The sequence below is a fragment of the Acinonyx jubatus genome, chromosome A2, assembly GCF_027475565.1.
Source record: "Acinonyx jubatus isolate Ajub_Pintada_27869175 chromosome A2, VMU_Ajub_asm_v1.0, whole genome shotgun sequence".
Lineage (NCBI taxonomy): Eukaryota > Metazoa > Chordata > Mammalia > Carnivora > Felidae > Acinonyx > Acinonyx jubatus.
In genome coordinates this window covers 3,481,517-3,499,301 of record NC_069383.1, presented here as the reverse complement: position 1 = coordinate 3,499,301, position 17,785 = coordinate 3,481,517, and the positions used below count along the sequence as shown (strand labels likewise).

Here is a 17,785-nt window from a genome sequence, read left to right as displayed (position 1 = left end):
TTTTTGAGAGAGAGAGAGAGAGAGAGAGAGAGAACGAGCAGGGGAGGGGCAGAGAGAGAGAGAGAGAAGGAGGGAGAGAACCCCCAAGCAGGCTCCGCACTCACAGCACAGAGTCCAACACGGGGCTTGAACTCACAAACTGTGAGATCATGCCCTGAGCTGAAACCAAGAGTCGGACACTCAACCGACTGAGCCACCCGGACACCCTATTCCTGTGATTCTTGGCTGTGTGCTTATCTATCTATATTGACAGATGACTCCTGGTAAAGTGAAGAACATCGCTCACTTACGTGCCTCCCGCCTCCTCTCTTCACTCTGTTGTGAGACCTTTGAGGTTATTTTTAAGTCCTTTATAAGGTTCTTTCATAAATTCATATGAAAACGTCTTTCTGGGGGCGCCTGGGTGGCTCAGTCGGTTAAGCGGCTGACTTCGGCTCAGGTCATGATCTCGCGGTCCGTGGGTTCGAGCCCCACATCGGGCTCTGGGCTGACAGCTCAGAGCCTGGAGCCTGTTTCCGATTCTGTGTCTCCCTCTCTCTGACCCTCCCCCGTTCATGCTCTGTCTCTCTCTGTCTCAAAAATAAATAAATGTTAAAAAAAAATTTTTTTTTTAAAGAAAACGTCTTTCTGTATATGTGTCTTATTCCTCTGACCTTAAGTGGAATGTCTTGACCTCTCACTGGCTGAGCTGGGGAAGTTTGCACACCTGACCACCCCCTCCCCGGCCACCCGGGCACCTTCCGTTCTTCCTCTCAGCTTTGGGCAATGTTTGCAGCCTCCTTTCTCACGTTACTAAATCTCCACCAAACAATAACAAATTTATTGGAAAATGGAACACTCACTGAAAACATCCACGGTTTGTCTGGAGGCATTGAGGCCAAGTGAGCTCTCATTCCTCCAAACCCATCAGTAGCTACAATTTACCTTACTGCTACTTGGACCTTGACTTTCTTAAACAAACCAGTTTCTTGGCAATTCTAATGGATTATTTCTATTTGAAAGGAACAAGTCAAACTCTTCTTATTGAAGACCAAATGAATGCCTATATAGGATGTGCTCGTCAAACAAACGGGTCGGTTTAGAAAGGTTGCAGAATGGGGCACCTGGGTGGCTCAGTGGGTTGAGCGTCTGACTCTTGGTCTCAGCTCAGGTCACAATCTCATGGTTCATGGGTTCAATCAAGCCCTGCGTCAGGTTCTGTGCTGACAGTGTGGAGCCTGTTTGGGATTCTCTCTTTCTCCCTTTCTCTCTGCCCCTCCCACATGCATTCTCTTCCTCCCTCCCTCCCTCCCTCTCCCTCTCTCTCTCTCTCAAAATAAGTGAATAAACTTTTTAAAAAAGAAAGAAAGGGTACAGAATACCAGATCTATAAATGCTGTGTTTTTGTGTACTAGCAACAAAAAGTTGGAAGTTAAAATTTTGAAAATATCAGTTGTGTTAGCAGGCTCAGGCTGACATAATAAAGTACCACACACCAAGTGGCTTAAACAACAGAAATTTATTTTCTCATAGTTCTCGAGTCTTTAAGCCCAAGACCAAATGCCAGCAGAGTTGGTTTCTAGGGAGACCTCTCTTTCTGGCTGGCAGAATTTCTCACTATATCTCACATTGCTTTTTGTCTGCATACAGAGAGACAGAGAGAGAGAGAGAGAGAGAGAGGGAGGGAGAGAGACCTCCGCTGTCTCTTCCCCTTTCCTTACCAGGATTCTGGTCCGGTTGAAATAGAGCCCCATCTTTATGATCTCATCTAACTTTAATGACTCTTTTGGGGCTCTATCTCCAGGTATAGTCACATTGGGGTTAAAGATTCAGCATATGAATGGGAGAGGGGTGCCATTCAGTCCATAACCAGTACTCATGGATATCGTTAGGGACCATTATTTTGTGTATACAGTCTGACCTCCAGCCCCTAAAGATTCACATCCGTCCCACATACAAAGCACGTTCTCTCCACCCTAAGGTCTGCAGAAGTCCCATGCTTACAACATCAACTCAAGTTCCAAAGTCTCATCAGCTCCAAAGTCCCAAATATCATCATCCAAGCCACCTCAACGAATTACGCTAAGACTCCGGGCGTGATCCATACTGCAACCTGTAGACATGTTCCCTGGTTCAAATTTCATTGTTCTAAGTTGTTGATCGTGAAGCATGACTACATTTCTTCCTTCATTATGATAAGCATCCCAAGGGAGTAGGAGTATCATCTCCAGTAGATAGCATCTATCGTACTTCTTTGCAAGAGAAGGAAAAGTCTAACCGGAACTGTTGATTCCAGCAGCTACTAGTGCCCGACACAGAGCACCCGCTCAGCTAACGTGCTGGCTGCTTGTGTTTTCGTAGTCTTTTCCTTGTCCTAAGCAGCTGTCCACATTGGGTTCATCAGTAATGAAACAAGCAGCAGGAATTTGCCGTGAAGCAAAAGCTGTATCATTGGAACTTGGGAGGTAATGGCTCAGAGTTTGAAACACGGACAGGATTCCCTCACGTTCTTCTGATGTGTGTATGAAAGCAAACAACTATTATCATCTTCTATAGAAATAACATGCACGTGTTCACAGTGACTTATTCTAAACACCCAGGGTACTTTGACTCTGTGCTCAGGTTGAGATCTGCCTCCTCCGAAGAGCTGTGTCCGGCTGTCCACAGTCTTTGTCTCCTTGGAGTTTGAAAACCCTACACGCGACACCTGCCACATCACACATCGCCGTGGGCCGTTGTTGTTGTGCTTCTTGTTGTTCTGATGTGGAGGCTACGTTTTTCAATGAAGGAAATACGTCCATAAGAATGGCTTTGTAAACTCTTCCTTTACTTATGGATTTTTTTTTTAACCTGGAGAACATAGTGTTTTCTCATTAGCATTACCTGCCTGAGGTTTTCTGTATTTTATAATTTAATTAGCATCCCGCTTCTGGAATAGGTGTACATAAGCCGGAATCTGTGAATAATGTCAGTGTTCACATTTCCCTGCAAATGTGGTTAATGCAGCTTGGCTAACTCCCCACACATCTTCGGAGAAGCCGTGTAACCACTCAGTAGCTCAGGTCTGCATTCTGTAACATGGCTTTCCTTCCTCCTCTTTCTTAAAGGATCAAGAGTGAAAACCATCAGTGTCCTCCCCAGACTGCCAAGCATTTTTCGAGTGGTTAGTTATTCCAGTTTCTAACACAAGCAGAAGGAACAAGAGACTCTGACTAATCGCATAGATTTTCTTTGTTCCTAAATTGGGTTTGTCAGCAGCCGACCTCTGTTTGCAGTGATTGAAAACCTCAAGAGGTTATGCTTCCCATTAATCCATTGTAGGGTGGTGGAATTTATTTCTAATTTTAAAAATCTCTAAGGAACATTCCAAAATGTTCTCCGGTAATTGTGCTGCTTAACAACATAACTGTTTAACAAGCACCAGGAAAGAAAAGGGGCCTGAGAAATTTGCATTATATTCTGACCTACATAAAGATAACAGCCTCACTACAGACTATGGCGTACCTTTGCATGCCGGTGAGCTGACTGGGATGCCACGTGCTTTGCAAGTGCTACGTGGTCATCTGACTCTGGGGCTAAATGAAATTCATCCCCAAGTTGCCTTAGGGGTGAAAGCCAATCCGGAAGAGCCACGGGCCACTTTGTGTATCTCCATTTGTATGTTGACTTCTGGTTTAAGATGTCAGATTGAGCACAGAAATCTTTCCCTTTTGGGTTGAAACAAGTAGAGATGAGAGAAAATAAATAAAAACATAGCTGCACTCAAAAACAAGAGTGTTGTATATACCTGGAGCAGAAAGGTGTCTTTGAAAGAAGGACCAGGCAAAAACCTAAAGTACCAAGTAAGACCAAACTCCTGCCACCCTCAAGGGGCAGAGAATGACGTCCGATCCAACAGGAGGGGCTAGGATATTGGTGTTCGTGAGGGGCCAGGGACGGGACAAGTGCATCCTGCCTGAAAACTGGGTTCGTGTTCAGAGGCTCTTGAATCACATCAGCCACGTAGGGCTGCCCAGGTCCAGCCCAAATGGCCACACGGGGCCCAGACAGAGCCTCAAAGTGCCCAGGACATTGACCACAACCACACCACCAAGGGTCTCTCATGACCCAGGACACTTGCAGGGCAGAAGCTTACTACTAAGAAATACAAGGACCCCCAGAAACTATCCCCTGCAAAGCAGAACACTAGCTTAACACACACGAGAACTTAAGTCCAAAGAAATATAAATGAATAGGGCAATCAGAAAATGACATTTTAGGTTTAAAAAAAATTATCAATGTGATAGAGGAGCTTACAACTAGAAGAGTAGATGATCTTGAAAAGGAGCTGTTTAGGAATAATAGAAACTAAAATGTAATTGTTTGAAATTTTAAAAGTCAGTTGCAGGATGAAGCTCTCTAAATAATGCTAAAAACAGTAACAAGGTGGAAAAATCTAAAGGAAGAAATCATGCAAATTCCCCCAAAGAAATAAAAATGTGGGAAACACGGAGAAAACACCAGGGAGGTGGTGGTGGGACCCCACAGCTCTCACACAGGGTCCACCCGCACCCTGGAAAGGAGGGCTAGGTTGAAGGAGAAATAGTATTAAATGAGATCATCACTACAGCCTTCCTGATAAGGAGAAAGTGATTCTTAGACTGATAACGTTATTGGGTGGTAAGCATGATTTTTAAATAAAATCCACAAGTAGACATTTTCTTTCCTTTTTTTTGTTATTTGTTTTTTATCTTATTTTTAATGTTTATTTATTTTGAGAGAGAGAGAGAGAGAGAGAGAGAGAGAGAGAGAGAGAGTGGGGGAGGGACAGAGAGGGAGACAGAGAATCCCAAGCAGGCTCCGCATTGTCAGCGCAGAGCCCTGCCAGGGGCTTAATCCCAGCAACCTGGAGATCATGACCTGAGCCCAAGCCAAGAGCCGGATGCTCAACCGACTGAGCCACCCAGCCTCCCCACAAGTGGACATTTTCTCGTGAAATTTCAGAATATCAAATATAATGAGAGACTCTGCCTTCGTCTCTCGATATTTCCGTCACACTGTCTCCTGCACCAGCAACAGCACACACGATTTCCTGAGAATGCCGCGTTCACTGATACCTTCATGCCCTTGCCCTCCTTCTAGCTCGAAAGTTCTTCTTTTGTGTCTTTATCTGGGCTAGCAGGCGCTTTCCTCGGGGAATTCTCTCCAGAGTTCCTCCCATTTCATTCTCCCTCCTCAGGGCCAGCCCCCCTGCTCTCAGCACTGACGCTCTTGCAACATTGTGGCTCTCTGAGTTCCATAAAGTCTTCCCTTGTGATTCCTCAGGCTCAGGCTGGTTCCTGGGGCGTGACAGTCGTGCATGCTTGTCACCACCTCAAAGGATCTTTGAAATGCATCAAAGTACTACTCAGTGATTTCATTAGATAGCAGCCGAATATGTGAACAAGCCATCAAGGTCCAGAGAGGCCAGCGGGGAGCATCTTAAGGAGTCAGAACTGATCCCTGACAGAGTCCAGTGTCCTGGTGTCACCAGAGCAGTTTCATGGCGTACATCACAACGCCTTCACCACAAACCGTCCCTAGGTAAAAGTCATGATGTTAAAATAACCTTTTAAAAACAAAGCAATAGTGGGCACTCAGTCAGTTGGGCGTCCGACTTCCGCTCAGGTCGTGATCTCGCGGTTTGTGAATTCGAGCCCCGCGTCGGGCTCTGTGCTGACAGCTCAGAGTCTGGAGCCCGCTTTGGATTCTGTGTCTCCCTCTCTCTCCGCTCCTCCCCTGCTCACGCTCTGTTTCTCTCTCTCTCTCAAAAATAAGTACACATTACAAAAATTTAAAAACAAAGCAATAGTTTTTAAAAAAGTGAAACGCATTTGTAGATTAATAGAACAGTGGTTTGTAAAAAGAGGGATTTTTCAGAAAGTGAATTATGTACCTTTTTCATCTTTTACCCAAAGTTTGTGTAAATTGCAGCCTTCTACTCTCTTCTCATGAGATGCATGGTTACTTCAAAAGGTGAGCTAGAATCATCCTACAGTAGCGAAGGTTACTCAGATAAAGTTTAAGCTTTAATAGGACTGTTTGTTTCCTGACTATATGCTTCAGAAATTTCTATGCTTAGTTTTTGCTTTATTGTTTTAATCTTTTTTTGAAATATAGTTGACATGTACCATTGTGTAAGTTTAAAGTGTGCAACTTGTTGATTGGATACATTTATATATTGCAATATGATTGCCTTTGAAGAGTTCACTAATACCTTTGTCAGGTCACAAAATTATGATTTATTTTTTTCAGTGGGAATAATTAAGATCTAATCCCTTAGCAATTTTTATGTTTATAATACAGGATTATTGTCTATATTCCATATACTGTGCATTAGATCTCCAGGACCTATTCATCAACTAGTTGCAAATATGTTTCTTAATCACTGGACCAAAGTGTAACTTCACTAGATCGATGTCTGGTTGTCTTTAAAATGTTCATTTATTGTTTGTTTTTCATACTGAAATGCACTGTATTTGTGTCTTTTTCCGGGGCTGCTTCAGTTGCAGATGGAAAGGTCCTACAGGGGAGAATTGGGTTTAGTTTAACATGTTTTGTTCAGCACCGGGGAGAGCTCCACATACACTCAGGTTTAATGAGAAGGCCACTTTGAAAGGTATCATTCTGTAATTTTCGAAAGACTTTTACACACATTAGTCCTCTGTGATATTCAAGAAATCAGTCAATGCACAAAGTAACACATGACTTTTCTGACAACTTCAGTAATTGATAACATCCAAAGAGGCCAAAAGAAAGAAACCATATAGGAGATGTAATAAAACCTATGTGCTAGATGGGGCACCCAGGTGGCTCAGGTGGTTAAATGTCTGACTCTTGATTTTGGCTTCGGTCGTGGTTCGTGGGTTTGAGCCCCGCTTCAGGCTCTGCCCTGACAGCACAGAGCCTGCTTGAGATTCTCTCTCTCTCTCTCTCTCTCTCTCTCTCTCTCTCCCCCCCCTTCCTGCTCACACACACGTGCTCTCTCTCAAAGATAAAATGAATAAACATTTAAAAATTAAAAAAACAATCTGTGCACTAGAATCCTACAAGAAGCTTTGAGGATTTCATTCAGAGGGTATTTATTCATGTTATGTCATCTAACAAAAATCCTTGTTGTTTTCCCAACCTGCCACAGATCTGGAAACAGAAAATTAAAAGAGGCAGAGGGCACTGTTGAGGGCATGTTCTGTGACAGCCCACACAGTGGAAGCTGGCTCAACAGGCAGAAGTTGGAAAGAAAGGCAGACATGACAACCAGACACGAAAATGTAAAACCAACGTGGATCTGGAACCACCTCACATAGGATGCACACACACCAAACACCTTGGTTGGCACTGAGGACAGTTGCACCCACCAGCACAACATAGAACTAATGGCTGAGGGCCCTAAGTCTTCAAGAGCAGGGCCCCCAAAAGTTGGCACCTTCTATTCGGGAAGGCAGGAACGGAAGTGCCTAATTCTAGATGGATGACGTACATCAGAAATAGTTAATAATGTTACCAGTATAACAGAAGTGAGAGTGGTTTGGGGTGCTATCCTTGTGGGTTTCATCTGTTGGCTTCGACCTCTGGTGAAGACATCGCCAGATTTCTACAGTCTCACCCACTGGTGCCATTAACTAAACATCTCCTCTTGGGATGGATATTAGATTAGTACCTTCAAGGCTCATCTCATGTGCTTACTGCCAAGTGATCGAGATGAAGCAAGGCAGAATCTGGTAGTGTGCACACAGACATTTGAGGTGTGAGCCTGTCTGAACAGGAACTGATTCGCAGCCCAGAGACAGCCAGGGACAAGCGAGGCATGTAGAGAATAAATACCTAAGAGATGTTACCTGCCTTTTCATCCCCAGCACCCAACGTGCTCCCAGTAGTTGGCATTTAATAAAGTTGAGATCCATTCTGGACATTTGTTCATTCCTCTGTTGACCATTCCCACCTTGTTGTTCATAAATCAGTCTTGAAACGTTTACCTCCGTTGCTAAGAAATATGATCATTTATGTGTTCAAGTAGAGGGAGAGAAAGGGTGCCATTTTCCTGCATCATGGTCTCCTTACCGCAGCTGTTGATATTTTAATTGAAAACAAAAAGCGTGACTGGCTTTCGTTCAGCCTTTATGTTATGTGTCGAAAGTATATGTTTTACCATATGTACTAGTTCTGAATGGCAACCAGAATGCTTTATGGTCCTCTCTTTCTACCAACAAATAAAAGGCTCAACTATTTGCCATGTTCTTTTCTAGCGGAAGATAATAGTCTGTCTCAGAAGAAGAAGGTCACAGTGGAAGATCTCTTCAGTGATGATTTCAAAATTCATGACCCCGAGGCCAAGTGGATAAGCGGTGAGTCCTGAGCCCTGCATGTGCACGGGAAGCTCCTCTTCCCTAGTGTGGGTTTGGTAGCTAGCCTGTCATGTTCTCTCTCTGGCTGTAGAGGTGGTGTGCAGAGATCTTGCTGTGATAATCATCTTATTATCATTCTAAGAAAATGTGTAGCTGGTAAAATGGGGCTGTGCCTTCGTGAGAAATGGGTCCTCTGCGTCACCTCCCTGAATCATTATTTCTCAGATGGAGATGGGAGGTGTTGCTAAGCAACAGGAACAGGCAGAGACACAGCTGCGCGTTCCTCCTTCTCCGTGTTCTTTATTCCCTGTTGTACGGCCCCTGCTTTCACTCCCCACTGGATAGAGGGGCCGAAGGGAACTCCAAGGATTCTTCCCGAGTGCCACCAATGAACTGTGGAGCCTGGTGCACATCTGCAGCTAAACTCATTCTCCTCTGGAACATCAGTCTAGATGTAATCTACGTGTCTTGCTTGGAGAGAGTTTTAAAACAACAAAACAGAATTGGAGGCAAACGGCAGTACGTTCGTGATGCAGTTTTTGGTCCAGGACACAATCCATTTCATCTAGTTGGGGCTGAGCTCATTTTAGAGCTCAGTCATGGGAGGGAAGGTGGGAATGACCTGCACCATCCTCTGAGGGCTTTCTTCCCTCCCCTGAAGCAGTCCAGTCCGCGCCCCTCTCCCGTTATCTCCGCAGATGTTTTCACTGACGGAGCCTCCACGGGATGCGCTTGAGAATTAATCCTCAGATCAAAGAGCTTTTCTAGTGGAATGCTCGAGGTCTAGTTCAAATCTGGCTTTTATAATAAACGAGGCCCAGGGAGGTTAAGTGGGGTTTTTTTTTTTGAGGTCACAGAGCTCACTGTTGCCACAGATGTATTTGGAGGCCTGTCTCCTGACTTCCCATTTAGTGCCCTTCCCATCACTGTCTTGTTGAGTGACACCGTGTTATTGTGCTCTCTTGCTGTCACACTGCCTCTCAGATGCTTCTCATGCTTCGCAAACTCTCAAAAATCAACTAGCAACAACTCTTGGCCATTAGTCTCCTACTAGAGCTATAGCTTTTCTTCTGTCATCAACTGTGACCTTAGTATTCGTGTCTGATCCTCAGATTAGCTTGTTTAAAATGGAGAGAAGTAGATGCATCCCAGAGGGAATGTATTTTCTACAGAGGAACTGGGGAGAAATGACAGCAGCATGCTGGGAATAGCAGGTGTGTGTGTGGGGTGGGGGGTGATCACAGAAATCCCAAACATGGACAGAACCAGGGTCTTTTTGTTTGATGAAGGAAGTAATTTTGTCTTTGGTTCTGAGGGATATCTAGCACCTTGTTTCAGTCTGTGTTTGCCCGTGGCATAGGCAGGTGGAAAGTAGCATGCTCCGTGCCCAATCTTGGGAATGAAAGGTGATTACTCTCTTCTTAATGAGTGTAAAGCCATATTCGAGAAGCAGAACAAACGATGAGTGACCAGTGCTGATTCCGACACAAAATGCACAGAGAAGGCATGTCACAGATGGTGAGGAAACTTAGTCTTCAAGAATGGCTAGGAGTTAACCAACTATAGAAAGAAGAGAATAGACTCTGTAATGTCAGTCTAGAATGTGCTAAACCTTGAATGGAAAAACCAAAGATTAGCTGAGAGACAGTCTCCATGGTCATGAAGAAAAGCAACTGGAGAGAAAGGAAGAGAGAAAGGAAGGGAGGGAGAGAGGCAGAACAGTTGGGAGAGAGGCAGAATCTAGGGATAAAACAAGTCGGAGAAGAGGAACACAGAACCAGAGTTATGGGGCTCAGAGCAAGTCAGAGGGAGCCCTGAAAAGACTCCGTGAAGTCCTAAAATAATATACCTATATCTGTTTGTTAGGGTGCCCATAGTTGCTGACTTGTCCTCACTCAGCTTTCTGTAAGCAAAACAATGAGAATAAAAAATAAGTAAGCAGAGATCTGGAGCCACAAGAGCAGGTGAGTTTCTGCTGGAACTGTGTTGGTCGTAAGGAGTTTGTATCTCATGAGCTAATTCACACTGCAGATGAGTGAGCTCTTCCAGAGGTGTGCTGGCTCTCTGGCCGGAGGAAACAAGCCAACATTTCCTTATCCACAAAGTTGGGCGTTAATACAAGCAACTGAGAAGTGGCCTCATGCCCAGCAGAAAATGCCCCGCCTGCCTATTTGGCAGGTTAATTCTATTCATGAAGACCACCTACAGTTCTAAACAAGCATGGCTTTGGTGTCCAGGAGCTTTCTTAGGAGTACTCTTCCTTTACAAATGTGCACATTGAGCTTGATGTTTTGCTGCATAGTAAGCAGGTGGTCCGGTCTCCCCAAAGACCAGGCACCATCCAGAGTGTAAGGGAACATGATTGTTCTTCCCTACACATGACTGTTAGCTGTCCCCCCTACACTATTCTTTCATTCATTTCTCCTCCTGATCATTCCCTTTCTTCCTGTTCCCTAAAATTCAGTAGCTTAAAATGAATGAAGTAGCTTTGCAGTGATTGTTTATAATTGATTTTTCACAATTACCATAAATAATTCATTCTTTTGTAAAATTTTTTAATGTTTATTTATTTTTGAGAGAGAGACAGAGTGTGAGTGGGGGAGGGGGAGAGAGAGAGAGAGAGAGAGAGAGAGAGAGGCAGAGAGAGGCACAGAATCTGAAGCAGGCTCCAGGCTTCAAGCTGTCAGCACAGAGCCTGACACAGGGCTCGAACTCACAAACAGCAAGACCATGACCTGAGTTGAAGTCGGACACTTAACTGACTGAGCCACCCAGGCACCCCTTTAATGTTTATTTTTGAAAGAGAGAAAGAGAGAGAGAGAGAGAGAGAGAGAGAATGCAAGAGGGAGAGGGGCAGAGAGAGGGTGACACAGAATCCGAAATGGGCTCCAGTCTCTGAGCTGTCCGCACAGAGCCCGACGTGGGGCTCAAACCCACAAACCACAAGACCATGACCCGAGCCCAAGTTGGACACTTAACCGACTGAGCCAACCAGGTGCCCCTCATTTTTTTAATATCACAAGTTTAAATGTTGAGATCCAGGAAAGATTATGACATTCACAGGATTATTGAATGATGTGGAGCTGGGTGATCTCTAGAAATTATCAGAGCACTGCTTCATTCAGTTAGTGTTTACTGAGTGCCTGTTGTGCAGCAGGCAAAGTTCCGGGTCCAGGGAACTATTTCTTACTGGTAGACTTGGGAGTTGACCCTGTCACGACCACTGTCTATCCCCACCATCACAACTACAGTCTCCTTCATTTCCTCTTCCTTTCTCCTCTGTCTGCTCCTCTTCTCTAATTCATCATCATCACCAACATCATCGTCACATATCACATCATCATCATCACCATCACATCACCATCACCACCATCATTGTCACCACCACCATCATCACCATCCTCATCATCACCCTCATCATCACCCTCATCATCACCATCATCTCCATCATCATCATTGTCACCACCACCATCACCATCACGACCACCATCATCACCATCATCTCCATCCTCATCATCATTGTCACCACCACCATCACCATCATGACCACCATCATCACCATCCTCATCATCACCCTCATCATCACCCTCATCATCACCCTCATCATCACCCTCATCATCACCCTCATCATCACCATCATCATCACCATCATCTCCATCATCATCATCATTGTCACCACCACCATCACCATCATGACCACCATCATCACCATCCTCATCATCACCCTCATCATCACCGTCATCATCACCATCATCTCCATCATCATCATCATTGTCACCACCACCATCACCATCATGACCACCATCATCACCATCCTCATCATCACCCTCATCGTCACCCTCATCATCACCATCATCACCATCATCATCATCATTGTCACCACCACCATCACCATCATGACCACCATCATCACCATCCTCATCATCACCCTCATCATCACCATCATCATCACCATCATCTCCATCATCATCATCATTGTCACCACCACCACCACCTCCACGATCACCATCATCACCATCCTCATCATCACCCTCATCACCATCCTCATCATTACCCTCATCATCACCATCATCATCACCATCATCTCCATCATCATCATCATTGTCACCACCACTATCACCATCATGACCACCAGCACCATTATCACCATCACCATCATGACCACCACGATCACCATCATCACCATCCTCATCATCACCCTCATCATCATCATCATCACCATCACCATCATCACCATCACCTCCATCGTCACCACCATCATCATCACATCATATCACATCATCGCTAGTTTCATTATTATCACCACCACCACCATCATCATCTGCTGGGGTTTCCCGTATCTTATGCTCAAGGCTAAGTGCTTTACACATATTAAATCACTTAGTTCTCACAACCACCATTGTTTCCATTTTATTTCCTCAGGAAACTGAGGCTGAGGGTGTTTAAATGACTTGATCAATGTCAGTAAGCAGCAAAATTTGGACTGGAACCTAGGTCTCTCTGGTTTTTATAAACTGTGCTACATGGGATAGAACCCAGGTCTCCGGTGTCCAGACAGGTTCTTTCACAACCCCACTAGCTACATTGTGTGTTCTATCCAAGACTATAGGTTGTGAATATTTCAGAATTCTTGCCATCCCTTAAATTCTCTATTCTAGCATCCCTTTTCCCATGGTGTCGAACTAACAGAATACCTAAGTGATAAAGAAAATGGTATAATGCCCCATGGAAAATGGGACTTGCTGTTTTAACCACTAAAGTTAACAAATGTATCTTGGGTTTAATATTGGAGTTAATAGGGGCGCCTGGGTGGCTCAGTTGGTTATGCGTCCGACTTCAGCTCAGGTCACGATCTCGCGGTCCGTGAGTTTGAGCCCCGCGTCGGGCTCTGGGCTGATGGTCCAGAGCCTGGAGCCTGCTTCGGATTCTGTGTCTCCCTCTCTCTCTGCCCCTCCCCCGTTCATGCTCTGTCTCTCTCAGTCTCAAAAATAAATAAACGTTAAAAAAATTTTTAAAAATATTGGAGTTAATAGTCTAGAATCTAATAAACTATATTTATCAGGAGAAAATTTATCAGGTTAGAGTTCAATTTCTCCTCACTCATGTTCATACTAGAGACTTGTTTCAATCTTCCTTTTCTGAAAATGATGGGTACAACCGCCTTCATATCCTCTGCCCTCACATAGCCGTTGCAACCAGATGAGCCATATGGATCAGTAGAATGGACGACATCCGGAGGCACATGCTGAGCACCCCCCACAACAACAGGCACCCCCTACAAAGGAAGAGGCACGCACCTCCTCAAGGTGGCCACAGTGCCGTCTCTCCACATACTCACTTAGTGGAGGGAGTTCTTCCACCTTCTCCACTAACCACATTGCACTTCTCAGCCTCGTGGATCCCTTGATGTGCTGCGCTGGGATTCCCCGATGGGAGGGCGTCAGGCTTCCCACCCCAGCACCCGCTGAGACTCCTGTGCACAGTTGCCGCTGACCTCCGGGCACCTGCATCTCACGGTCACTTCTCAGACCTCAACTTACTTCACGGGCTAGCGGTGTTTAGCACGACTGATCACTCCCTCCACCTGGGTGAACTTTCTCCCTCCACCTGTGGGTCATCCTGTTCTCTTGGCTTTATTTCAGCATCCTGGGGGGCTCCTTCTCAGCCTCCTCTGCTGTTCGTTGCTCTTCTCCCTGACTTTTCACGGCGGTGGGTCTCGGGGCTCAGCCTCTAGTCCTCCCCTTTTAATATCTGCCCTTCCCCCCTCTGTGTCTTCATCAAGTTCTGTGACTTAAGTATCCCCCACTGATGCCTCCTAAGTTGTGTATGTTCACACGGCACATCTCCGGCCGTTCTCAGATGTCTCACGGACATCACCGCCTTCAGCTGGATAGCTCCGGATAGGCGTTCTCGGTCAACGCACCCCAGCTGCTTTATCCACAGCTGCTCCCAATTCAGCGCATGGGGTATCCATTCTCCTGCCAGAACAGACCGAAGAACACGGAGCCGTCCTTGGCTCGTCTCTGTCTCTCCCACCTTCTAGCTGATGCATCAAGAACTCTTGCTCGTTCTGCCTGACGTGGGGAGCGCCCATCGAGACTCAGACGTGTAGGCTCGTGCCTGCCACTGGCATATTCGGGAGTGGTCCACCAGAAGGAGCACGCCTCTCCAGGGGCTCCCCAGAGACAGCCTCTCCTGCAAGGAGAAGGGGGTCACTGGAACGACTGGGGTGGGGGTTTTACGTTTCCGACTTGTAGATGTCCGGGAGCCTCACACCTCCCGTTTCTTCTCGGTGTGTGCCCACGCCCCCTAGGGGAGCTCATTCCCGCCCGGGACCGCGGTTACCGTTGTGGGTCCGCGAGCTTCAGGTCTGTATCCAGCTCAAACGCTCTGCTGAGCTATGGGCTTGCGCTGCGTGTTGTAGCGTCGTGTGCGTGGGTCCCCCTGACAGAGGTGGTCACCCACGAGGATGTCTGCTGGATGCCTCACGTGCTCGTGTCCAGCACCGCACTGCCCTCCCCCCGTCTCCCCTCACAGACCTCGGGCCGCCTCTCCACCACTCTTGGGATGAAGCACACGGTCCCGGCCCCGGGACCCTCCGTTTCTTGAACTCTGGGATCAGGCCCCTGCTTACTTCCCGCTCACTGACTTCAGTTTTTCTTCACCCCTTGGTGTCTCCCCAGCTCTCCCTACTCGGGGCTGACTTGAGTTTTCTTTCGATTGCTGCCAGAGTCCTTGTTCTTCCTTCCATCGGCCGCCCCTTCTGCCCAGCACGCCCCCTCTTCTCTGGGTCCCAGCTCTCCCAACACCGCCCTGCGAGTGGTCGTTTTCTTTTAGAGCTGCCCTCCTCCTTACTCCACAAGCAGTCTTTTCTGTCCTGCCTTAGCCTTCTGCGTTTAGGCTCTGTTGTATCCTGGACTTGGCTGACCTTTTTCACGTGCGTGTAATTACGTATTCGACATCTGTCTTTCCCTGTGTCTGTCAGCTCCACGGGGGCAGGACTCACCCCCTTTTATTCCCACGGCACCCCACACCTAGCACAGGCCCTGGTGTGGCGCCACCTTGTGGCTCTCCTTCCACACGCCCTCGTCTGATCCAGAACCCGGTTTGAAAGATGAGGAAACACAGTTGGGCGTGTGTTTCACGTGGAAGGTTGGAAGGCTTTTCTGATGAAGTGGTTTCAGGCAGAGGCCTGGATGCGAGAATCACCCAGATACGCTCTCTGCGGGGAGGGCGTCCCGGGCAGCACGGAACAGCACCTGCCTGTGAGAGCCGCGAACGAGGTCAGGCCAGAAGAGAAGGGCAGTAGAGTACGAAACAGCAGAGCAGAACGTGGGGCCAGAGTCTGTGGGCGCCTGGGGGGGGGGGGGCAAATAAGATGGGGTAAAATTTAGAAAAATGGGGGCATCAGCTTTGAGCTGTCAGAACTAAAGGTTTTAGAATAGTCGGATGACAGGGTGAAATCCAGCTTAGGCTTAGGGGTTGTATCAACTATTTTCATTATATACGTATTATGTATTTCTTGTAGCAAATTAGAAAACAGGGTTGGACACAACTTCAGAAGATGCTAAAACTCACCTGTAACTCTACCAGCTAGAAATAGCCGCTAGTGTATTTTTATACACACCCTCGAAGGTAATGTAATATGTGGGATGATACTAAGTGTACTAAGTGGGGGAAAGTTTATAACAGATCTTAAACATATTTCCGTGCAGTAGATACATATTTCTGTTGTCATCTTAATGTCTGCATAGGGTCCCATGACATCAACATGCCTTAACTTGGCCCACCTGCACATGCTGGAAGGTTAGCATGTGAGCGGAGGGGAAGCGGCAGGTATAAACAGCCTTCACGAAGGACAAACGGTGGGATGTTCAGCTGAGTAGGAACGGAGGGATGGGAGGAAGGACAGCCAGGTATGACTCGGAGGTTTTAAGCCTGGTTAACCGGAACGGCGGTCCCACTGGCAAGGAGTTGGTTTCTGTGGTTAGATGATGAGTGCAGAGTAGAAGTTGACGAAAGGTAACTAAGTGGAAATGCTCTTTACATATGGAGGACCAGGCATGAAGCTAGGTGAGAGTTTCCCCACTAGCTTGGAGAAATGTGGAAGTGTACATTGCTGAGGGGCTGTAAAGTCTCCTGGTGCTGTGGCGGTGGAGGGGGGGGCGGTGGGCAGGGACCAGGGCAGGTGAAGAAAGGAGGAGACCCCAGCGTCGCGACATCGAGGAAGACCGAGAAAGCGCGTTAGGAGAGCCAGCCTACCTGCCTGCCGTGGCAGCAGGTGCAGAATGCGTCCGTGGGAAATTACCCACGGTGGCCACACGCTCCCTTCTGCTGGCAGGTGTCCTCCGCGAGGCCACACGTACTCTCGAGAAGCCCGTTCGCCTCTTGTGAGGGCGGTCTGGACGGAACCTTGCAAAAGGTCTGGTGAGCTCGTGCCCTGTGCTCTGAGCTAGCCACGGCCACCTGCAGCCTGCAGGGAACCTGCCGCTCTCTGCCACTGGCTTCAGGACACAGGCACGCCCGGGGCTGATGGGCAGAAGCTCCAGGCGGGAGCCTTCTCGGCTTACTCTTCCTCCACGTGGCCGTTCAGCTCGAGCTGGAACGTGGCGAAAAGACCACGGTGGCTGGTTCCAGAATCTCTGTGTTTACTCTCCTCTCCATTAATCCAGCCACTTGTGAGCAGAGAGCCCTCTGTGTCTCTCGGATGCAATACTGGAGAGACTGTAAAATTGGAGAAAATTGCTTCTTTTGAATGAAGGAAAATATCAGCTGGCTGGTTGATACCAGAAAAGTATACGTTTTAGAAGGTGAAATTGGAGACAGAGCATGGGGCTCAAAGACACTGGATTTCCATATTTCCTTTTTCCTCTTCTCTTTTGTTATTCTGAAAACACAGATGGGTTTTTTTTTTATATAAAGCTCGTGGGGTGAGATAGAGGGGGAATTCAAGTATAAAATGGTTTGGGTATTTCTGCTGCGTTTTGAAAAGCCACGTCTTCCAGACAAAACCGTCGAGTCTTAGAGCTGTAGGGAGTGGAAGTTCCCGAGAGGTCATCTGCTACAGCCGATACCAATTGGCCGGCAGTCGCTCCAGGGAAATGCCCAGAAAGGACACACTGCCAAGACTAAAAGCGTTCTTCAGCGTCTCAGTGAGTAGGTAAAGATAATAACAGTCATCAGTTGAAGTCATTACGTAAAATAAGAAAGAGACGAGATGTAATTAGAGTGCACGTGTGTGTAAACCACCAATTTTCTCTCTTTTGTAGTGGTTTCTAAGATTCCACTTTTCCTGAGGAGAAGAGAGTGCCAGTTGTCTCGTATCGAGAGGCCAGTGATGCCTCAGACTCTTTGAAAGCAGTAAAACCCATCCACACCGTTGCTCCCGTCAGCTGAGACCGAGGCTGTTGGAGCAGCCACCTGCCTTTTTTTTTTTTTTTTTT

General features: G+C 46.8%; 1 protein-coding gene across 5 annotated transcripts in view; it reads left to right on the top strand.

Annotated features, from left to right (window-relative positions):
* Positions 1–17,785, top strand: part of DPP6 (dipeptidyl peptidase like 6) — a 944,937-nt gene that overhangs the window by 591,792 nt on the left and 335,360 nt on the right. For all 5 annotated transcript variants that reach the window (XM_027051282.2, XM_027051281.2, XM_027051278.2 and 2 more), the window contains exon 3: positions 8,244–8,342. In XM_027051282.2, coding sequence (XP_026907083.1) covers positions 8,244–8,342 — 99 coding nt within the window. The remainder of the gene's footprint in view (positions 1–8,243; positions 8,343–17,785) is intronic.